This window comes from Anas platyrhynchos, chromosome 4, assembly GCF_047663525.1.
Source record: "Anas platyrhynchos isolate ZD024472 breed Pekin duck chromosome 4, IASCAAS_PekinDuck_T2T, whole genome shotgun sequence".
In the NCBI taxonomy this organism is placed as follows: Eukaryota; Metazoa; Chordata; class Aves; order Anseriformes; family Anatidae; genus Anas; species Anas platyrhynchos.
The window spans coordinates 48,374,891-48,399,383 of record NC_092590.1 but is presented as its reverse complement, the minus strand read 5'-3'; the positions used below and the strand labels follow the sequence as shown (position 1 = coordinate 48,399,383).

At 41.3% G+C, this 24,493-nt stretch overlaps 1 protein-coding gene across 6 annotated transcripts in view; it reads right to left on the bottom strand.

Moving 5' to 3' along the window:
- The window catches only part of PTPN13 (protein tyrosine phosphatase non-receptor type 13), a 109,892-nt gene that overhangs the window by 65,998 nt on the left and 19,401 nt on the right, over positions 1 to 24,493 (bottom strand). For all 6 annotated transcript variants that reach the window (XM_027456958.3, XM_072037532.1, XM_038178171.2 and 3 more), the window contains 5 exons: positions 20,413 to 20,532; positions 12,336 to 12,505; positions 7,753 to 7,818; positions 5,176 to 5,361; positions 2,618 to 2,711 (listed from right to left, as the gene is read on the bottom strand). In XM_027456958.3, the coding sequence (XP_027312759.3) occupies positions 2,618 to 2,711; positions 5,176 to 5,361; positions 7,753 to 7,818; positions 12,336 to 12,505; positions 20,413 to 20,527 (631 nt within the window). In that variant the 5' untranslated portion in view covers positions 20,528 to 20,532. Of the gene's footprint in view, positions 1 to 2,617; positions 2,712 to 5,175; positions 5,362 to 7,752; positions 7,819 to 12,335; positions 12,506 to 20,412; positions 20,533 to 24,493 lie in introns of those variants that run through there.

Sequence of the window (24,493 nt, the reverse complement as noted above, 5' to 3'; positions counted from 1 at the left end):
GAATTAAGATGATGCTAGTAAAAAAAACAAAACATAAAAGGACCAGGGAATGGGACGGAAGTCAGATGTTGAAATGGAAATGTCTGCGGGGGCAACTAAGATGGTTTTAAGCCCTTTAGGGAAAAAGAGATAAAGTAAACAGAGTTCCACAGGTAATTACTGTGATACAGGGAAACTGAAACAAGTTGGAATGGAATCAGAATAGGCAGAACCTAAAACAAAACAAGACAACAACGGCAAAAAGAACAACCCACAGTGTCCTGGTCTGCAGCAGCTGACTCAGCTGGACACCTCAGTCTGAGAGAACCCTTTGTTCAGGCAGACCTCTCCAAGCTGGTAATTTCACAAATGTACACACTGCAGGGAACCTGTTCTGCCTGGCACTGTGGCAATCTCAGGCAGAGCCAGAAGGCAAGAGAGCACCCAGCAGCCAGACTTCCACCTCCACAGCCCTTCAGTGACCCAGACGCTGCATACTAACTGAATGTTGCACTAATTAAAATAAAAAGCAATGCCTCTCAAACATCTCAGAAGCACCGTCATACATACTAAGTGATTCAAAGAAAGTAAGGATAAGAGGAAAGAGTATCCTGGCCATGACATTTTATGAAGTCAGAGGATACAGTAGGAAAACGCCAATTAGATCATCTAGTCTATACTCTGTAAGCAAGAGGCATAGTCCTCAGAAAACGTTTCAGGCATTAAAGAGACGTTATTTTACAGTTAAGACTTTGGGAACAAACATGACTCCTGGAGATTAAAAAGAAAATCATCTGCCAAACAGCTTAACCAGAAAGTTGTAAGAAAAATAAACAGAAAAGTAAAAAACCTCAAAGCACACACAGACTTCAACAAGAGCATTTTCTAAGAAAAATAAAAGCAGAAGAGCAAAAGACTTTTCAGCTGTATTAGCAAGAGAACAAAGTAAAGAAAAAATTAGGGTTGCTAGTACAGCGAGAACAGAGTTTAAAAACAGCCTTGCTATGCCTCCAAAATGAAACAAATATTCATTCTGACCATTCTCAAAACAGGCAATTTATGATAATCATGGGATCAAAAGCAGAATAGATGATGGAAATGAGAGTATGGAAATGACCAAGCTTGAGGTAGTAGCCAAATGCTAATGTGCTCAAATCAAGTTCTGCTGTGCTACATAGCAAATTATTAATTAAACTGAAGATGATGGGAATCCACTTGAAAAGCAAAAGAAAAGTGCCAGGTGAGGAATATGGTATGTACTTGCAGAAGAACAAAGGCGTGTAAAGAAACCATGAATATGATGAAACTAGAAATTGGGAAAGAAGAGGGTTCAAGAAGAAACTAACAATTTAACAAATCAAAACAATAAGGTTCTGGCACAACCTTTGCAGAACTGATGGGAGCCAGGGAAAGAATTATTTTTAAGACAAAAGCTTAAGAAGGAAGGCATGCTATTGTTTACAAATCCAGTCAACTGAATTGATCCAGTCCCAAACCCTGTATATTCCTAGAGGTCTTCCTATTGCTGCAGAGACTCTGGAGGAGATGAGAACTGTTGCTGTTTTTGGAGGGCACCAAACTAAAAGACAGAGGGAGCAGCTCAAGCACATCAGCAACACGCTTTCGTTCCACGTTTACTAGTGGTAACTAGGCAGAGAACTAATATAAGGCAGCTAAAAAGTCTGTGCTGCTAGCATTTACGGAGCTGAGTATCTGTGGAAGATATCCCATACTGCTCACCAAGGTACATCATTTACAGATGAGCATTTTAAGGCAAGAAAGGTCTCGGATAATTATCACATCACACTGCCTGCCTCACAATGACATTGATTGGCCCAACTGGAATATCACAAAACGCTCCACAACTCTTCTAGAAAAAAAAAGATGAGATCTGCCTTTTAGAAGAACACCTACTCTTGGCAGAAAAGCCTAGCACAGAGCTGATGCTGCCACAGAGCTTGAACAGCAACATCTAATAAAGCCTTGGCCAGCAATTGGCTGTCATCCCACATCACTTAATCCCTTTTACTCCACACTGGCAACAATGGCAGTGTCTCCCCAAAAAGGGCTGTTTCCCTCCATCCCCTTTTTCCTCTTTCCTAACCCCCCTGAAGCAACTTTACAACCTTACCTTGTTTCCATGTCCACCCCACAGTGCCGAAGCACAGCAGAACCGTGACAAACACACACCACCTCTGCTAAGGGTAAAAGAGGGGGCACCAAGAAGCTTTGTGTGCAGAGAGAAGGGCCCTGGGCAGCCTGGGAAGGAAAGCAAGCGGCTATGTGCAAGGAACGTTACAGTGAGGTAAAGCAGGGCCCGCAGAAATAAAGGAACTAAGAGAAGCTGCTTCCTTTTCCTCCAGTTGCCTGAAACTTCTCCTCCCCTGAAATAAAACTTCTGGCCACCTTGTTCCTTGCATCAGGAACAGAGCCAGAAAAAGACATGTATTTTCTAGAAATAATTTTTCTCTTGTTGACATCGTCTATGCTTTGTTAGGCACGGAACTACCAACAGAGCTCTGTTACCGCGAGCAAGGGCTCCAATACTCAGTTTCTTTGGCTGCAAAATCTACCCCACAAACATGATCTCCCACAGGGCCATTTTTGCCATGACCCTCCCCTGCAAGAAAGCACTTACCTGTGGGAAGTCCTTTCCCCCTCAGCCTCTCCCGAATAGCCTGGCTCCTGTCTGGCTGCAATTTTTTATCTCCATTGCAAGCAAGTTGATCCATCTGCAAAAGAGGCAATGACGCCTAGTTATGTACTGAAAGAACTGACATTAACATTAAACTAGCGCCCATTAAATAACGCACAACACAAGTTAGCAATGAACATTAAAGTTCAAGTTCAGAGTACAGGCTCAAATGTTTCAAAAGAAAAAATGGTTTCGCCAGTGAGACCATGCCCTGTAATACTGACATCTGAATACTCAGGGCAGGATTTTTAGCATACAACTGGTTGACTTTTTTCCAGTAAGTATGAATTCAGTTTACAACTGTGAACTCACTGTTCTTATTAGTAATTTTTAGCTTTTTTTTTTTTTTTAAACACCACTTCCCCAAAGAAGTGGTTTTACATACACAATCATTCACATAAAAAAAAAAAAAAAAAAAAAGCAAGCTTATTTGCTGTAACAAAGACTTCTCACTGAGGTGTTTTGATATGGTGGCAATCAGCCCAGCCTTGACAGTGGCTTAGCTAGGAGGTGGGATGTAGACATCAAAGAGCTTTACCCATCACAGTTACTGTGCAACTCAACATGGAACGGGTTCAATGAGTCCTACGCTGTATTGCCCTTTATAAAGGATATTAACATCAAGTGAAAAGATGCAAGAGGATCTCTCACTGTGCTTCACATATCATCCAAGGACCTATTACAGAGCTCAGGCTCCTCCAGCCTTTGAAAAGCCCAGGCAGGATCAGAGGCACACTAAAGTTTACTCTGGTTCTGAAAAAAACAGCTTTGTGTGCTTTTCTTAATAAACTGAACTTCAAGGACACATACAGATTTAAAATGTTAAAACTAGCATGGAGGCCTAACTAAGGCACAGAAAAACCCAGAAGCACAGCTATGCTGTTGTTGTTCTGTCAACACATGGCTCTACTCAACTATTTTGTTCTTGTTCTGCTGCAAAGCCTCGACTCAGATTAAGACATACTTCTGCCAGAAGAAAATCAGAATATTAGCAAAGCTTCAATACTGGATAATGTCCAGCAGTCCTGATCCTTGGTCATTAGCACAGTATGGGAACCCAGCAGCTAGATTCAGCACGTGCAGTTAGGACCACTACTGCTGTCCTCAACTGGCCAGGTCAGTCAGTTTGTCATGCTAACCGTGGAGACCCTTTGCAAGCCTGGTGACAAGGACAAGATGAGCAGAAAAGCAGAAAATTTGCTAAGCAAAAAGGGCTATTAAGAATCTGAAAATGAATGACTCAGTTCTCCACACTGGTTGTTTCTATAGCTCACGGCCTGATTCAAGATTTAGATCTTCACTGCAGTATTCACCTAGTGATTAAGGCCTTGTAGGCCTTCATTTCACTGAATCACAAGACAGATCCACTTGGCAGCTGCACAAGAGTTTGGACATCGCAGTGAGGAGCACTTGACTGACAGACAGCCTCACATATTTGACAAATCTGCAACTCCGACTCAGTGCTGCTTCTGGAGCCCTGTCACAGACAGCTTCTGCTGAGCTTCGGACAAACACAGGGACCTGTCACATCATGCAAGAACTTCCAAACCAAATTTATGAAGAGCCTAAGTAACTATTAAATGATAAAAAAAATTGTTAAATGAGAGTACTATCGATTCATATACTTTTCTTGTAACTACAGTGCTATACCTCCAGACACCAGTTTTTTACATTCGTGTAACCTCTATGAGATAGAGTTTCAACAGTACAGAACAGGACAAAACTCAAGATCACCACTGCATATCACTTCAGCAAAAGCATACTCCTTGGTATTTGTTAGAATTATGAACAGAACACAAGGAAAATGAAATACTGATGAAAGAACAATCTTAACATTGACAACTTATGGCCTTCCTTGCCATTCAGAGTCATTTGACTAATCTGTGGCTACGTTGTGATGGTTTAGGTGAAGGCAGAGAATGCCTGTCAGGAATAGTAACTCTGCAAGATGATTTCATGTAGCATGCTTCACTTCTTACAAGAGTTCAAGGCATTTGTCATCATTAGACAATTAAGTCCTCCACAAAATCCTATCTATCCAGGAGCTGAGGAGAAGTGCAAGAGAACTGGCACACTAAGAAGTCTTTCTTCCAGTTAATCAGTGACTCTCCCAAAGTCAAGAATGCTTCTAAAAAAGAAACACCACACCCATCATTTTTGCAGCATTTCAAGTAGGAATCTGTCTAATGTTTGCCCCCAGAATTCATGCTTTTTCCTACTTCTCTTCCAAAGAGGATAACCATTTCAGAAAACTATCTTCCTCAGCTACAGCAGCTGAAATCTATATTCCAAGAAGAATTGTCGAGTGCACAAACTGTTACCAAGAGGAGAACAATTCTCTCCTCCTACAATTTCAGAGTTTTTCCCCTTTCAACAATCCCCCTTCTCACAACTGCAACATGGTCAAACAATAGGAAGAATGACTGCACAATGACTGATTTAGCAGCTTCGCTCTCTTCCTGCTGATCTCCCTAAACCCTCAGATGCGTGCGAAGACTTACCCCAGACAGGCTTCCCAGAACCAGTCTGACTAACTGCTTCACGTATGAAAAAGAAGGGGCACAGTTGCTGTTCCGTATGTGGGCACTGCAGGCATCCAGAACGGTCCGTACGGATACACGGGCATAAATGACATCTTCACACATGCCGAGGAGGATGCTGTTGAGATGATCTCCGAGTTTGATAGGCTAATGACAAACAAAAATGGGAGCGAGGTGAGAATCAATTTTAATTGTCACCTGCAGCACACACATACAAACAAAAGACATTCGATGTAATAAAATGACTATTTATGAGGCTTATTGCCTACATCGGGTGAGTGCCAACGTAGAAGTCACCATCTAGGTGGTAAGAAGTTGCAGTTACAGTCACAGTCACATTAGCCAGGATCTAGATTTGGCTCCTACAACAGTATGGTCCATACAAGCTGCCTGATCTGTACCATCAGGACACTGCCACTTTCCTTTCTCAAGGGCTTAATTACCAGTGAAAAAGTTCTGCTTAAAGGTCTTTGCTGTTTTTTAAACACTCCGCCAAACTTTTTTCCTGTCTGAATTCCACACTTGGATATTTTTTTGCTCCAGCTGGGTCAGCATTTCCAAAGCCCAGTGCCACCACCAAACGTTATCAATGAAGAAGGAAGGTCTCAAGCAGCAAAGCCACTAGTTTAAAAACCAAAGCTTTGTCACTGCAGAACAATGCTCATATGGTGGAGAACAGTCTAGGTTTGATTCTCCTCTCCCCAACCAGTTAATCCAGCACACTGCCAGTGAAATACGACTCCACAGGGTGTGCAACGGTTAGAGATAACACCTGTTCTCAGGTGCCACCAGCACTTGAGGTCTCAGCTTCCCCCCTGTGCCACTGTCCCAACACGTGGGGTTATCTACAAAGCACAAGCTCTGTCGCGTGCTTTTTGACATAGAGCTTTTTAAGACATGACACTCTTCCCACCTTTCCTGTGTTAGTGCTCCTGATTTTTTTTTTTTATCTTTTAAGTTGTGGCGTAAATAACTCTTCTGGATCACCCTGGTATAACTAACATAGGCTTTTCCCACCTAGTTTTCAGCACTTCTCCCAAATCATACAAATCATTCTTGCAGTTCAACCAAATTCCCAGCAGAGAAGCAGCCCATCAAACAACAAACGCAGACAAATAAAACGAAATGAAATTCCACACATACAAACACTTAAATGCTATGCCATACACAGCCTGTCTTTTTGCCTCTGCTACCTCCACAGGGCAGAGCACCAGAACATTTGATGAAAAATTCTGTACTTCTGCTCCCCCCTTTCTTTCCAGACATACCTCACTACACCATACTTTGGAAAAACAGTGAGAGAAAGCACTGTGAAAGCATTTCTTCCAGCTGCATTACTATAAGACTGTTGCTACAATATAATACTAAAGGAAGAAAAAAAAAAACATGGAAGAAAATTAATTCCTACCTACCTTCTGCTGAGCGCCTATCTCAAGCCATTCTCCTGCTACTGGCTCAATACTGCTCCCTTCATCCCTTACAAGGCAGGTGAGCAAAGAAGGGGGATAACTGTCTAAGAGAACAGTGGAGTTTGGGGGACAGACATGGTAGACTACACCAAGAAGTATCCCTATAACTGTCAGCATCAAATTTTGAGACTTCTGCATTCAGGCAGCTATTTCCAAAGCAGGAGGACTAAGAACCCAACTACTACTCTGGTACAGAAAATTTTAGAAACCGAGCACGTTGAAGTTAAATCCCAAAGCCTTCCAAAATTTCCTTCCTTACCCTTAAACATAACGCCAATAAACAGGACTGAACCAAACCATGAAACAGAAATAACTCAGCTCCCCAAGCTGCACAATGCTCTGTCAAATCCCTCGACACCAAGTCTCTCATTAAATGCTCCCTCTGTGCGTTTCACCTACTTTTCACCCTTTTGGATAATGCCTTCAAACAGCTGAGCTGGGAGCAGGTGGGAGCACCCAGGCAGATGACGAATTAGGCATTCCAGACTCTTTCCTCAACTAAGTGAAGGCGTTCTGCTGGGTGTGGGAGATAACCTCTTGAGCAATAACATTCAGCTCTAAGCAGTCTGCGACTGTGTCTGCAGCGGCTTACAAGTCAGTAGCAAGTCTACTCCCTCTTCCAAGCAATTCATACCCTTTTTCTTGGACGTTGCGCAAGGCAAGTATTAGCACGTGCCAATTCCAGACTCACTGAAATTACAGCAGCAGAGATCACGAGTTGCTTTATTATGAGTAAATCAACGATGTTACTTAAATGTTTATTTTTATACATAAGCCTGAAACAAAAGTATTTTTCAGCAGCATCAACTGTTGTTTATCTGCCTGTGACACTACAGCATGGACTAACCCAGATATACCCACACGGAAACGGACAGACACGTTCTATCAGTACCTTCTTTCTGCAAGGTGACAATAGTGGTACACACCACAAGGAAAAGCTCCAAGTAGAGCAAGGAAGCCACACTCTTCTGCGTCCCACAAGGACATTGTGTCATGTTAATTGATGTTGAAGTGGTCACACTATCAAGTCTGAGACCGTGATATTAAACAAAACCAAATTCAAACTTACTTGGCTTTGAGGTACTTCATGGTCAGCTCCCCAGAAGAGCGTCATACCAAGAGAATAAATATGCACCTATAATGAAACACAAGACATTTATCAACTCAGAACAGCACAAGAAATGCAAAGCACCTTCAAAGCAGAGCAGCTAACCTAGTGTCACTTTGCCGATATACTTTCTTGCCAGTTAAGCTCATCTGTATTTCAGATTTTTATTTTCTTTTGCATGAGAGCTAGAGAAGTAAATCCTACTGCAACAAAAGGTACTGCATCTAATCAGTGCCTCTGGCCTCGCTATTTAGGTTCACATGTTCATCTCCCAAGGAAGGCAGAAGCACACGTACGTGTGTCAGCAGCCATGAAGGGGAACAGACTGTGTGGTAGTACCTAAAGTTCCTGAAACCTTTAGTCTGAAGGCAAGGCAGGCCTTAGTGGGACTCCATCAGCTGGATGGTACTGTCAAGGAATTACTAGGACTGGGATCAAAGGAAAAAATATAACGAACACAAAAGCATTAATAAATAAAGCAGCCACCTTAATCTATCATTTGTATTTTAAGGCGCAAAGGCATTAAGCATTACATTCATAATTAACAGTTAATATCAGCAGCAATGATATTAATATACATCTTGAACATATTAAATCCTTCAAGACATGGAATACAATCTTCAAATATTGCAGATTTCAGACTACAAATACACACAGTCCAAACAGGTCACTGTGAAAATAACGATACAGCTAAGGAACAGCAGTAAAAAAAAAAAAACAACGTTTTTTCTGGACTAAGCAAGTGATGACTCTCTACCAGGTTATTAGTAATATTTTGTAACTTCAAGCAAGCAGCTGATTCAATTATCCTGCAGACAATGAACAACAGTTACAGGGACAGTGATAAGTTAGGGATGATTCATATAAGGCAACCTCTTTGCCAACTAAAAGCAAAACATCTTACTTAAGTCCTAGGTATATTGACAAGATCTGTCCAGGCTCTGGAACTTCATATATAGGTTTTTAAAAGTTCCAAGTAAATCGACTGGACAAAGGTAGCGGAGTGAACAGAACCAGTGTGATGCTCATTTTCTTCCTTCCAAACTCAGTATGGAGAATTGTTAGAAATTACACATCTTGTACTACCTTAAGGTTGGACATGAGAATTTCTCTCTGCACTGAGAAGTCTCTTAATGTACAAAATGTGTTCACAAAGACTCAGAGGGTGACGCCAAAATGTCTTCCTGTTTAGATCAGCCTGCTTGAAAGACATTATAATGTCTTTTATAACTACTACATGATAATGGCCTCACTAACATTACTGCGCTGTGCAGACTTTTAGCCAAAAAGACAAGCATAATGTATGTTTACATTTCTCATGTAATAAGGAAACATTTGCTGGTCTATGTATTCAAAAGAGCAATATGCTGCTTTGGGACAGAGTAAGGAAGTAATTACTAAATACATGTAGAAGTAACCTATTATTAAAAACTGCTCTCTTAAATTCAATGGGCTTTATTCAGACAACACTGGGAATGAACACACTCCAAGAAGCACTCCAACCTGAAGCTTCTGCCACTCAGATCACTTGGCCGGCCTTTACAGCGTGGTCTGAGAGTCCCAGCAGGACAGAATGGCCTCTACCAGCACGCAGCAGCGATTTGGGATTCCTCACTGGCACACTTCAGTCCAGCTGGTGAACAAACGCTGAGGGTGGGAACGGGACCAGTTCATGCATTCAGATAAGCGTGCAAGAAGGTTATGTAGGTAGAGGAAAACAGAGACATGGCATTTTTATGAGGAAGACAGAGCAGAACCACAGAGAACTTGCTCAGAAGGGAAAATGTCACCGTGGCTTTATTCTATTCTAAAGCTGAGAAGCGTGTCATCCTCAGCAAAAACATTATAGCACAACCTATAAGACCTCAAAACAAGGACTGTCACTACTACAACAGATGCTACCCTACTAGTCTATCTGAAACTAGCTTTCACAAAAATAATTAAAAAAAGTTTAATAGTCTCTGATGTGATACTCCATCATATTTCAAGTTTTAAATGAACTTGGAGGCTTCTTAAGTACAGCACTGTGTAGTTGCTTGCAAGCCACTTCTACATATGAGACAAAAATCTATCTGCTACATACCTACACACCCTTTTGGATTGTCAAGTAATGCCTGCATGCATTATAACCTGTAACTCTCTCCTATTTCATACAGTTTCTCTTCAGAACCAGATCAATAACGATATTGCTGCTAGACTGGTGTTTGGCATTTCCCCTAACAAATTTCCAACTGCTTACTAGGATCTGACAGCCTTAGCCTGGGACAGAAAGTCAGGGTGTGGGGGTCAGGAAATCCCACACCAGCCTGTTTACAAGATTATGGCTGACATTTGTGCAGCATTACATCAAGTTCCTTACCCGAGACAATGCACACATGACAAACTAGGCAAAGATCTCCTGAAAAAGTGTTGTAAAAAAAAAACAAAACAAAAAAAACAGGAATTTTGGTAATTTCAAATGATTCGTAAATAATAGGTGGTTCTGTACAGTACTAATGGGCACACAGACTGAAAAACACTCATCTGTCTCTCCAGAAGAAGCAATCTTTGACTGAAGAACATCACATGCACCTCTTAAAAATTAAAGCATTTACCCAAAAAGTTTTGGGTTCATCTTTGTTTTGCAATACTTGTAATAATTTCCACAATATATAAATCAATGCCAAATTCAATTCCCTGATTTGTCTCTTATTATAACTTCAAATGGTTTGCTAACTGCATTTCCAATTGGCTCGCAATTAGATCAGGCTTGGTTTGTATTCAATTTGACCGAGTGTCTTGAAAGAACCAAAAGGGTATTCACTGAGTGACTATCGTTTTGTCCAACAGTTATCACTGAATACTCTGTTCCATTCGGCCAGCAAGTGAAGTCATAGCTGAAGAGCTGAATGCGACTCTTGTTGGCTGATCAGAAGCCAGAAGAAACGAGGAAACAAGAAAGCCCAACTTGCAGACAGGGTCTGATTTCAGAACAAGAACCAAAAGAGGAAAACACCAAAGATTTCCACTAGATGAGTCTAGCAAACTATGCTGAGATGCAACAGAACAACAAAAAAGAGGTTTAAATGTGTTTCAAATTAAGTCAGCATGTGCAAAACAAGACCTAAGAAACATGAAGTCACAAAAAATTAACAGTGTACGCTCCAGCACGCAGTATGTTGCTAACGTGAAGGGAAACAAGCAGAAAAAAGGATGCACAGACCAGTTATTTATCAGCTCTAATATCTCCAAATAATAGAGCCATAATAAGACTAAAGTGTTTATACAATACAAGGGGAAGAAATAAAAAGAGATCATTATTTAGAGTTGCAATTTTATGCCAGGAGTAAAATTTGTTAGTCTTGCTAGGTTATTCCCCATGTGAGATATTTGATATTGTTTTACCATTATTGGACTGCTTCACCAGTGTCTTTCCAGTGAAGATTAACCTCCTTGCCTTGTTCCAGGTAGTTTTTCCCTGCCATACAAGAAAGCAAATAGCCCCAGAGGATCAATATCTTGGAAGCACCCAGGCATGAATACCACACTGGGGGCACAGCTCTGATTTATCTGCAAGGCTAGAAACTGGGAACGAGAATGGGAGCAGCTCATTTTTTTCCAAATGTTTTTACTATCTCAGGGTATTGTAACAGTTCCTTTTTCACCTGCCAGTGTGGACAATACACTTGCAGAAATTAAGCAGAGTTAATTCACAAACCAGGTTAATTTATCCTAAGCCCAAAGCTCGAAGCTTCAACCTAATGCTAAGACGTGACACCACAAGCTAAAGGGTTTTATTTAGTTTATAGGTGACTGTGTGAAGAATTTGCTTATGTAAAGCCAAGCTTGTACATTTCCACACACAACTGTTTCCCAATACAAAAAGCAACACAACTGCTGCAGTGGAGGCTTGATTCTGTCATCACCTTGTAGCAAGCAGAGTTATATTGCTATCACAAAATAAATTTGCACATCTGTAATCAGAGAGGATTAACCAGAAATGTGTTTGTGCTGCATGCCAGTATTTGGTCATTGTTTATTGATATGCTGCCTGCTCAAGTTTACAAGCCAGAGGTCCTTCTGATGATTTCTATCCTGAAGATAAAGAAACATCACAATGTGGCCTTAAATATTAACCACTCAATTTTTTATTTTTTTTTTTTTTCAAATAGAAAGAAGTACTGTACTAAATGAATCCCAGCATGGAACAAAGAACACAATCATTTCTGAAGAATGTCACAAATGTGCCATTCAGAATGTTTTTTCTGATGTTTTTCAAGGCCTGTATTGCATGCTAACTTCAGAGATTACATTGGAGGCAACATTACTATCTTCAACAATGTTGTCTCTCCTGAAACAAGACAAACAATTCCAATACTATGACTGCAGAGCTTGGCAGTTGTATCCTGCTTTGCTGAATCTGATTCTTGCATTCACAACATAAAACAACAATCAAGCATAGAAATCAAGAATACTGCAGAAACAAAAAGGTCAGCTTAAAGCCATTTTGTGAACTCATCAACAGGAAAAGGCAGCAGCTCTCTGCCATGGGAGAGGTATCTTACCTTTTCCACGTCTGAGAGAGATGACAGAGACTGGTTCTGCAGAACCTCTGGAGCCGTGAACGCTCGCAGATCTTGTTGGGACACATTGTCGTCAGTAAACGATACGCTGCCAGATGGAAGCAACAGGAGAGACCATGGAGAAATGATGAATCCCAGAGCAGTAGGATCAGCTGTATTTGAAAGAAAAGAAAAAGCCCCAAATTAACATACGATTGTTCTGTGGCATTCCTTAATGTAATTTTATTAGCTCAAAGACAAACTGAATATCAAAATGCTTCCTTTTCCACCTGTGATGCTTTATAACCACAATAGTAACCCAATTTTCATCACACTAAAGAGTAATATCTCTTTCTTTTCTTTAGTTCTGTGCCATTATTCATATCACCAAGGTCATGAAGAGCTTGCTAAAATGTCACAGATCTCCTGTCCTCAGGTTATTTCATGTCTGAAACACAGCTGACATCTAAAATGATCGAATTCTAAGATTTTGATTCTATGAAATGCTGTAGAATGCATGTCATTAAGGTGAGATCCTGCATTAAGAACAGAGTTAACTGCTATCTTAATAGCACAGTTGTAGCAGCAATGATCTGAAGAGGGAAGACAAGGTTAGCAGAGAAAAGGAATGCTCTGTATTAAGACCAGCTGATAGGACTGGGACAAGCAGAGAAGTCTTGGGATATTACAGCTGGATCCAGCCCAAAGAAAAAAGTATTTTCAGAACTGAAAAATAAAAAAATTAGAGACAGCAGCGGAAGTGGGCAAAGAGTAAACCCAATCCCTTTGTAAGATCCTCCTTTCAAATCTTAGAACAGCAGAACTAACACTGAACTTAGAGCAAAAAAACCTTTCCTCTTCCATTTTCTTGAGTTAAAATATTTTTTCTATGTTTCTAATAGTAATACAGCTCACTTTCACTGAAGGAGGCACAAGCTTTTAACGCTGTAAAAATAAAAATTAACTCTGTTTCAAAGAGTTAAGGAAACCCACGTTTGATGGACAGGTCGGTCCTCCTCCTCTGCATAATAAGCAACAACAGCAGAACAACCATTTCCTACTTCAGCACCACCACTAACAACATTTTCCACTCTCCTATCAGCTCAGGATGCTCCCACAGTGCTGGTGCCCAGGCTGTTCAACTATCTTGTAATCTAGAATATTTCTAATCTCCTAGGAAACGTTTTAAATTACTGCACGCAGGTATCAGATGTAAAAGGATCTAGCAAGCAAGCCCTTCCATTCCTTCTGTTCCCCTTCCTCCAAGAAGAGCCAAGGAATTGCTTCTAGGTGTCCCACATTCTCTGACATGGAAAGCAGAACTATATTATTACTTAGCTAGCACAATTATCCAGAAAAACATCCAATCTTGAATTCCTGCAGCACAAAGCTTCCCCTCCTACCAGTGCGTGCAGAAAAAATCATTCAGCAGAGAAGCCACCAATACATTTTTCAACCTAAGATGAACACACTTGGTGTTACAAATGCTCTTTAAAACCCTAAACAGTTTTCCCTTACAAAGGAAAAGGGACCACTGAGGGCAACAAACATTCTAGAAGATCCTGCAGACTCTACTTGAATTAATTATTTCAAGTTTAAACACCTGAGAGCGATTAGTAAGTGGACCTGTAAAAACTTGTGCTTTTCACTTTAAAATTTTTCTACTTAAACAGACTTTTTCTGGAAGTTTTTAGAGCTTCCACATAAACAGAGAAGTCCCCATTCAATAGTAACTTGAAAATACTCAATTTATAAACCCAAGCCAAAAAAAGCACAGGATGTAGGCTGTTTTGTTACCCTGTGACTCATGGTTTTTTTCTTCATAGGAACTTGGTTACAGAAAGTTTGTTACACTTTTTCTAATTCATCAGTGTGTTATGCTAAAAGCTGGTATGAAAAGTTTATAATTCGCATTGCAGAAATGGTTTCTCCCCACTTTTTATGACATAGAAGAGAAGCTCTCAGTCTTCTTGCCTCAAGCGGACATACTTCATTGCTCTGCCTTCATCTTCTGGATCCAAAGGAAGTAATTGCTGCAGAAGGCAGCTCTGATCACACCGGCTAAATCAATTCAGCTCTGGTACAGAACTGCTGAGCTGCCCATCAAAACTAGCACACTTCACTGCAAGCAACAACAAAAAAACCTACCCTAAAAATATACAAAATACAAATATAAAACCCTACACAATGATCTTTCTCTTCTTGTTCAGAGAGGATACACAGGAGCAAGAGGGTTTTCCTATCATATTAAAAAATAAACTGGAGAGGCAAAGCATCGTATGGTACTTGAGCCTACCAACATCAGTATAAGGCAAAGTAAATAAAACATATGGGTGAACTAATAAGTGTTGTACACGTTTATTTCTGTTTCTAGAGCTTGTCCAGTGTCACCATTTTTCCAAATACTGAATTTATCAAGCTGTGAAAATTAAAAAAAACAAAACACAGCCAAATCACTGAAGAATTCTATTTGCTGAGCTACTTCAGCAACATGAAATGCATTTGGCCAGGAGGAAAATTTGATGCAGACATTAATCACCAGTTGTCACACTGCAATACGTACTTTCCTTCTTCCCCATGGGGATCCCACTGACCCCTAGCTTCAAAAAGATTTAAGCCTGTCATCATTTGTATTACCATGAAAAGATATCTGCTTGATAGAGTGGGAAAAATCATCAATTGTGTTCAAGATGGTGATTTTACTGCAGCACGTAGCAGACACACAGCATGAAGTACACAAGATCATCTCTTCAGGCACCTTCTCTGGTCACAAATCTGTCACAAATCAAATTAATTGCCTCAGAACTCCTGCAACTGCAAATCTATCCTGAAAATAATATTTTGAAGTTACTCTACTCTTCCACTTCACTGTTTGTGCCGTAGAAAAAAGTAACAAAGACAGAACGCATCCCAGAGCCAGGGACCAGAACAAAACAACAGGAACTCCTTTCCAGAGATAACATTTGTGTCATCTCCTCTTTAAGGCTTTCAGAAACATTTCTAAGAGCAGTGAGGGAAATCTATTGCCCAAAATACTGGGGAAAATGATACAAGAAGAGAGCTGAGCCTGTCTTCCTGAAAGCACTGCAAGTCAGGGTATGGTTCCCAGTCACTTTTACATCCAAGAGGTTTTCGGCCACGCTGGTGCTGTGCTGCCAGCCTTCTGAGTTCATGCACGAACTATGCAGCTTGGTAACAAAACACTTGTGAGAGCACAGTTTATCCAGCAGTGCCAAGACACAGATAAATAGTGTGGTCTTACTTGAAGGAAAAGAGTGAATTGGCTTTAAAGGCAGTAAAAACTGGAGGATCATTCAGCTGCAGAGCATCTGGAAAATAAAAGAAAGGCTTCTAAACCTTTAAATGGTTTAACAGGATGCAAGTTGCCAAAGGAAAAAACAAAACAAAACAAAACATTCTAAGAGAGAGTGAGTTCAGGCAGCAGTTTAAAACTGATCCATTTTACAATAGGGGCGGCTGGTAACTCTGAATTCCTAAACAACAGGTAGACTTCAAGCTCTTCAAGTTGTGATTTCTCCTACTTTTTCTCCCTTAGGCCATAGCAATTAGCAAAAAATGGTAGGAAATGACAAACATTTCAACCCTTTCAGGACACCAAAATGTCTTAAAAGAGTCAACACCCCAAATAAACCAAAAAAAAACCAAAACCAACAACCCAAAACGTACACGCACAGGATTCTCAATGTTTGCCTCTTTGCATTGCTCCCGAGCCACCGCCAAGATGCAGGAGGATGGGACTGAGCAGAAAGCCTTGGCATGACGTTCAACCACCGGAACCCAGCAGCACAGGGAGGAATGGGAGGTGTACTGAAAGTTACTCTTTCCTCAGAGGACTGGAGCAAGAAATAACGTGAATGACTAGTTTCTGGGAAACCCCTGTCACTCCCAGGACTCTCCCTGCTCAGGGTAACAGCACGCCGTGCCTTTCCATCACCCCAAGCACACCCTGCAGAGTTACAGAAAGAGTGCAAGTAAAAAGCAAGACTCGCTTAGGGAAGACCAGAAACCCAACCAAATCTAGAAGTCTGGCCTCATTCCTTCTCCTCCACTGAAGGATCAAATGTGAGCACAACATGGAAAAAATAAACCATTTTGCAACAGTTATTGGTGAAGGGGAAAAAGAACATGCTAACACCTGCCTCCAGGGGGGTTGCTGGAAAGTGAGCATTTGTTTCCTCTTATTGCCTCTTCCCTCCTGTCAACTGAAAGAATCCATTCCCTGCCCTTTTCCCCCTAAAACCAAGTAGCTCTGATTACTGGAACCCACAACCAGCTTCCATCAACACGTTTCACTTTGCCTTCTTCCCTTTTGTTAAACTTACCCAAGCTAAGCAGATGCAGTGGCATGACTCGACAAGATTTACAGGTCCCCCCAAAAAAACACAACTGTCTTTCCTCACATGCACTTTCAGATGGTATCACCTTTTTTTTTTTTAAAACATAAATCACTCTCTGTTTATATTTCTGTGCAGAAAGCCAGTCTGTTCAGTGATTGTCTTCACTCAGCCTTTCTATTATCAGAAAGGTTTCCTCCCCTTCTCTTCCTCCTCTCCCTCCGAGGACACGCTTCTCTAGGAACACACAATGGGACTACTTCCAGACCCCAGGAAACACTCCAGCACAGGAGTGGCTTACACCACCGAGTCTTTCCCGCTTTGAAGTTTTGATAAACCCTCTCCAGTTCAACTTCTTCAATTAGAAGAGTGCCTGGCTTACTCTCCTGAGTGCCGGCGAGCACAGCGCGCTCCTTATACCTACATGCTCGCCTCCGAGATGCTTCACTTCAAAGCCTTGTTCCTTTGACTTCATGCAGCACTGACTGCAAGATACAGCATGTCTGAAACAGCTGATACACCCTCTGAACAACAAAATAGTTATTGCAGATAATTAAACAGATGTAAGAGAAGGGCAGGTCTGGTATCGGCGTTTTCAAACCTCCAGATTAATTTCAACTTCACTACAACTGATGTCAGAACTGCAACTAGGAGTACTGGATTGTCTTTCTCCTCCATTTAACAGCTTATAACATGCTGACAAGACAGCTACCAGAGTTGATCTTCTAAATCAGTGATTAGCAACTGGGCATTTCCATCTAATTTTTCACTGCTTATAATGACTGCAATCAAATTTTTAAGTATTTTAATGGGTTCAACAATTTTGAGAACTGTAAGAACAAATAAGCATAAAAACATGCACATCTATGGATCAGTCACTGAATTTGACGCGGTGTGATCTGTGATTAAGAATGTAAAACATGGAATTTCATTACATACTTCTTTTATTCAGTGCTTTGATGGATAAATAGACAGACGCACCAAGAGACAACAAGTCACTAAATCTGTCACAGAGACTTGCCTACGTAGTTTTCCCTAATTTCCTGAAACTACTTTAAATAACAAATGAATTGAAGAACACTTTCTCAGTTGGTGGAACAAGAACAAGAACTGCCAACTTCAAAATTCTACCAGGATTTAATAAATAAATACATCAATGGTTGCTTGGGTTAGCAATTCCTTTAAGTGTGTGTGGTTGCTGGACTGGTGTAGGAGGTTTCCAACAAAAGGCAAGTTAAGTGATGGCAATTTCCATGGTTGTTCTGTCCTCCTGATCTCAAAATAGTTGGACCATGCTGCTGAATTTTTTGTTGTTGATGCTGCTTTAAAACAAAGAAACTTAATATAGAAAACATATCAAAGCTTAGCTCTAGTTACAAAACAACATTATCAGGGGATCCAGAGCTATACAAGAGCAAGAAAAGACCATCCCTGAGACTGATCAGAGTCAAGCCTGTGGTGAACTTGCCAAAACTCAGAGCTTGCCTTTGTTGCCCTCTGCCCAGAAGTGGCTGGTTGGTTCTGAAAAACTGCCAGTTTGACTTCTGCCACTGAACAGCTCTTTTGTGCTCCCTGTATTTCTAAAATTTAACTGTGGAGAGCAGGATTTCCCTAGGATCCTCCATATGCTGCAAGTCCTCCACAAAGAGCAAATGAAATTGAGTCAGACAAGAAAGCCCACAGGAACCTTTGCATTCTGTTCTGCAGTTCTGCAACACATCTCTACAAGCCAGCACAGAAACTGATATTCAAGATGACCAAACAAGATGTCTACAGTTTTTTTCCTTAGCAAAGCCAAATCTTCATTAAAGACTGGTTATCTTAATCTTGCTGGGAGGAATTAAGTTGTTTTTGTCAACCATTGTTACATTGTAAAGCTCTTTCATTTAGGTGTCTTTTAAAGAGCATTTTACCACAGGGCTATACCCCAGGTTAATTAATAGCATGCGACTGAAAATAATTTGCTGAACTAGCAGAACAACTCAGTAAAACACCTTCATATCCCAAAAGAGACAATCTTCTGGCACTGATTTTATCTGAAGCTGTGTTTTGGTATTCACTGATAGGAAGCAAGACCAGAAACTTCTGCCATCTTAGCCAGTCTTGACTGGCAAACACTCCCCTACCTTAAAAGCACACACCACAAGTCCTGGGGCAGATTTCCATTTTGTGCTCTCATCTTTCAGTACTTGTCCCTCCAAAGGAGGGCTGCCTGTGTTCTCATTCTCAACACTTCCTTGAAGCCTTAACAGTAATTATAACTCTTCTGCACTACTCAAGCTATTACTACTCAGTTTTCAGTGGAGACTTCTATTAAGTCTACACTTCTTAAGTAGTTTCTCTGCTATGTATTTAGGGTGCTGGCTTCTTTCAGGTGGACTTCAAGATGGAGTTCATGGTGTTGATTCTCGGGTATGAACCTGTAATCTTTCAAGATACTCTTTAGTTCAAGTCTCCCGTGGACTCACCAACTCACTGTCTTAAAAAAATGGTTTTTATAGAGATGCAATGGAGAAAAAGAGAGGAGAGAAGACACCAGCTTCCCCTTTAATTTCGTGATTATGATCTTAAGTAAATCTTGCTCAGATATCAAGTGCTGTATGAAAGTTTCTGCCTGTATGTGCCTTCTTTTGGAGTTCTGTGAACTATTCAGAGATGATACATATATCCATGTATGAGACAGATCTAGTGTCTGACTAGATATTTCCTACAGCATATCTTAAAAACCTTAGTTTCAGCAAGATTATACATTCAAGCTAATCCTTGCAAAAATACAACAGAATATGCAAAAATACATCAGAATTTTCCCTCAGTAATCAAGATATATCTCTTGCATAGCAATGTGGCAAAACAATAGCCATTCTTAAAGTGAGAACTTGTGATTTTTCCTGAATCAAGTTAAATACTCATACAGACGGATGCCTAGATAGAAGGAGATGACAGCCCCACATGTTTTCTCAAATGCTAGATGCATCATCGAAACACATGCTCTATCTGAGGTCAGGTTACCTAAGTCCAAAACTTCATAAAAATGGGGAGGAAAAAAAAACGGTGGGTGAGCTTAAGGACTTGCAGATTATAAAAAAGGGAAGGAAAACCTAAGGGAGAAAAGGGCACCATACTTAGATCAAATGCTAGAACAGACGATCATTAGCAACACTGCAGATGCTCACCTTAAAACCAACTACTTTGGGGGAGGTAGGAAGAAGGGAGATTTATTTCTAACTCCTGGAAAGCAACACATGCCCTCACATTCCTCTCAGTAACTATACCTGGATTGCTAAACCCACTCTGGGGAGTGATTGCTGACCATCTGCTCAAGTTTTCAGTGGCTCACCTTCACCTCACTCAGGACTAAATCACTTCAAAGCAAACTGGTCATGACAGCACTATACTATGCTGTAGAGTACACTACAACAGATTGCTCTGATGGCCTCAGAGGTATTTATCTTTTTTATATGTTTCTATCTCATTTCTAAGTGTCTAGAACAATACAGAGACTATGCGGTACTTTCCTACCAAAATGAAGTTGTCACCACATGAAACCACGTGTTGTGTGTCCTGACAGAACACGAAGGAATGGCTGAAAACAGCCTCAGGGTTGAGATGCACCTAGGAGCAATTTATTATGCGGGTTTAGAGTCTATGAAGAACAAGAGAGTATGTTACAGGTAAACATAACCAAGACGTTTCCATTCCATATATCCCTCCTTTCAAATGCTTACCTTTTCTGAATAGCTCTTGAAGGCTCTCTGCACTTTGATTCAAAATAGCCCATATTTCTTCTTCTTGCAGTGGCCCGCCCCGAACCTCCAGTGCCTCAGCCAGTGACACATGCATGTTACCTGGGAAATAAGACACAACCCGTTTAAGAGTGCTTAACAGCTATTTTCTCCTTGTATGCAGCACTCATGTAGTAATAAACAGTTTTCAACTCAGTCACAAAAAGTCTCTGCTATTAACAGAACTCAGCGGATATACACAGTAAGGACCACCTGCTCTTAGGCAGATGAGAAACAGGCTAAGACAACAACGATCCACATTCATATGATAGGTTGCTAAACCAATACATTCAATAAACTGTTGTTAGTCCTTATATTATGAACAAGAGTTTGCTCTGTTAAAAAAAATGACAACAATTAATAGCTACAGCTGATTTGCATTAATAGTCCTATGAAAATGATTCTGAAAGGCCTAAGTAAAATCAGCTGCTGTTAGAAAAGGAAGCTTTTGTGACAGATTTTCCGAGGGCTGTTTCTATTATTTCATGAGCAAACAGTATGAAGCACAGCCTGCAAACATACAAGCAAGCTGCGGGTCTGACAGGTATCCTATGTTCATCTTCTGTGTACATGTAACAAAGTGAAGGAAAACCACACAACTGCTTCACACACAACTGGCACAGAGTCTGCACAAAAGGTGCTAACTATTCTAAATATTCTTTAGCATAGAAAGTGCTAAATATTGTAAATAAAATATGCTGGACACTACACCACTACCAAAAATCTCCCTGAAATACTTTCCTACCACTCCCTCTTCCCAGTCCTGCAAAATGCTGATTATTTTCAGCTGTGATTAAACAATAGCAGGGACTGCTCTGCAGGCGATATAAACCATTTGCCTATTTAACACCACTACTGAGCCCATAAGCATGTCTGCTCCATCTCCCAAATCCATTACATCAACAGGACAAGAATTGTACATGAAGCAGTTTCTAGATCACAAGAGCAAGTCAATGAATATCCATCCAGCTACAAAGGCCGCAGCTGTAGCATGGTAAGCCAGAAGATCTGCTCGTACAAAGCCAGCAGTAGCTTGGCTGAAAGAAAAAAGTAAGTGAATAAATTCAAAATGATGTTGAAAGCCCAGGTGGAATAGAGCAAAACTTCAGTCATTACCAACACGGTCACATGCAAAACACTGAGTTGGGATTTGAGTGGGACTCTAAGGAGAGATCTCTATTTTTCTAACTTTTCTTCCCCAAGAAGATCAACAAAAACAAGAAATTTTGTAACTTTTCTTCCTCTAGAAAGACCTGTGACATTTTTTCCCCATGTTTTTCATTTTCCCCTGCCCCTCCAGAGCCCCAGGCGCACTGGACTTGGTCCAGCTGCCATTATTCCTGCGGGCCTGAAAACTCCCAAAGCTGTTCACTCATCTTGCAAGGCAATGAAAGCAAAAATCATAGTGGTGACTTGACCCTAATAGTCCTCAGAAAGAATAAGGAAATGATGTTGTGATTTCTGCCATTCCCTTCAAGATTGTGCTGACCTATTTATGGTCTTTAGTTACCCTGGAAATGACCAGAAGAAAACACTGTCTGAAACTGCATTTTCTATTCTCTGCAGGTGCTGTGCACCGTAATCCTGCACTCTCTATGGATTTTACACGAGAAGAAAGAGGCAATTTGTAGGAATTGTAAGCTGTACAGTGCACAGTTCTTCCGAATTTGCTGCCTCCTCAGATTCTAGGACTCTGCAATAGTGTCCAGCCTGTTGTGAATACGGAAGCTGGAGTGCTGAGTGCTCGATACACTCATAACCTTTTCGTTTAGGGCAATGCCTCTAAGTTCTGATACACCGCAACACTCTGACACCATTGAGTCACTTATACAGGGGCAAATCATACAAAGCTTTTGGAAAAATCCCTATCAAACTGTTCAGACTGCTGCCTTCACCTCCTTCAGTCATTGTGTTTTTCAGACTATCAGGAGGACTGGCAAAAAGCATCCAGCTGCACCCGGAAAGTTCTCTTCACAAGGTGAGAAATCGGGGCGCAGCTGTGATCCCCAGGCACGTCAAAGGACTCAGTGCTATGAACTCTGCATGAACCAAGGAGGCGTGGATCCTACACCCACCCCAAAACCATGCGAGGTCCATGCACACTGCTGGAAGTGCAACACAGCGCAGGGAGATGGCAGGCACACGAGAAGAGGTGACACTGGAGAAGTGTGCACACACGTTACTTCCAAGTTGCTTGCTCCAGAACTTACTTCTTGACCATACAGGAGGGCAATTTCCACAGGAAAGGAGTTGCACCATGCGGAGGCCACCTTTTTTTTTTTTTTGCTTCAGGACAAGAGAGTAAATTCAGGTGTAAATCATTTGTATCAACAAGCCCTGAGTGCAGTTTCTCACCCTCCACGCCATTCTGCCCTAAGCCATGCAGGCAGCACAGTTCCAAGAAAGAATGCAGCTTGGGCCAAAGGCCTCTCCCAGATCTCAAACACTTCCTTTAAAAAGCCTGTTTACCTCACCGGGGCCAGCTGCCAGCTCCGCCCTGCAAGGCAGACGGCTTATCCACTCCCTGATGAGTGGGATGAGCAGCTCTGTCTCTTCCCTGTAAAGTCAGCTAGGGAACCTCCTCGCCCCTGCGCTCCACCGCCTGTGTAGAGATGGGCAGTGAGAGCAGCCCCCACGCCAAGCCAGGCTGCCAAACCTCCTCTCGGCTACATATCCACTGAGTTGTCATCCTGCTGCTTTTCAAATTTAAGACAATTTGCTTTTTGATCATTTGTGCATGCCGCGGAGGTGCTCCAGATCCTCACGTTCCCCCACCACTGAGGTTTTCCTCACACCTTTGAAATTGGAGCTGGAATTCATTTGAAATTTGGGATGGAAGCTCCCCAACAGCAACCGAGAATCAGGCACAGCTGAATGGCCTAATCTTTCCTGCCTTTACTGAGCTCTTGCCACTTGAAGTATTCAGAAGCTATCGCAATAACTGTGTTTAATAAAGATTAGAGAAGCAGTATTTTGGTCAAAGCTCCTACACAAGCATTAAACTTAAAGGGCTGAACTGCTTCAACTCAGCCTTTGTTCAACTCCTGCGTGTTTTGTTTTTAACACCACGCGTTGTTTGCTTTTGACCTCGCCTTCCACATCAGCGCTTTTCCCGATGTTGCAAATTCAGAACCCAAACTCCAAGTCAAAACCTCCGCTCGCACGGCCTCAGCTCCCCAAGACGCCTGCAGCTACCTCATTCCTGTTTGGTATCTCATCGGACTACCCTGCCAAGAAACGTAGGGAACAGCTGCTCCGCTTACGCTCACTGTAGTTTGGAAGATGTGCTACAAAGAGTGAAAAAAAAAAAAAAAAATAGACTAAAAGCCATTGTACTCTGCTATTTGTTTTACTCCTCTGACAAAATCTGAAACAGACCAAAGAGGTCGGAAGAAGGCTCTGTAAAAATACAATAAATAAAAAAATCATGTTATTTTGGTCAAAACAGCCCTTTCTGAGGGGCGTTTTTCTCTTCACAGATAAGCACGGAGCCCTTTATCAACTTCTCTTTTGTCGATTCAAATGTTTGAAAGCAGAAGCAGACTTAACGAGACCATATTGTGTACTTCTGTCAAAAAAAAAAAAAAAAAAAAACAACAACCACCTCTTAAAATGAGACTCTCTAAAACCACAGTCAGCTGCCTAAAAATAAACCGCTGCTTTATTGAGCACTTGCTGCATGTCAAGTGCTTTCTAGAAGCACTCCATGTTCACAAATCCCAGTGAAACTGCACTGGAGCTGTACCAGGACAGCTTGGAAAGTCTGACCTCTCCCATTACAGAGCCTAAGCACCTCGAGTCATTACCATGCCCTGTAATTTCAGAACGCTGGCACCCATCCTATTTATTTGCATTGCCCCACATCTTACATCCCGAAGAAGACCTGGAATGCATCTATCAATTAGTTTATCCCCAATAACACTGTTGCTGAAACTCTACTTAAGTACAGAACCCTGGAGCCTAGTTCGAAAGCTTTTGCTTCAATACTCTTTGAAACCTTAGCTGTGGGTCCAATTTGCATAGA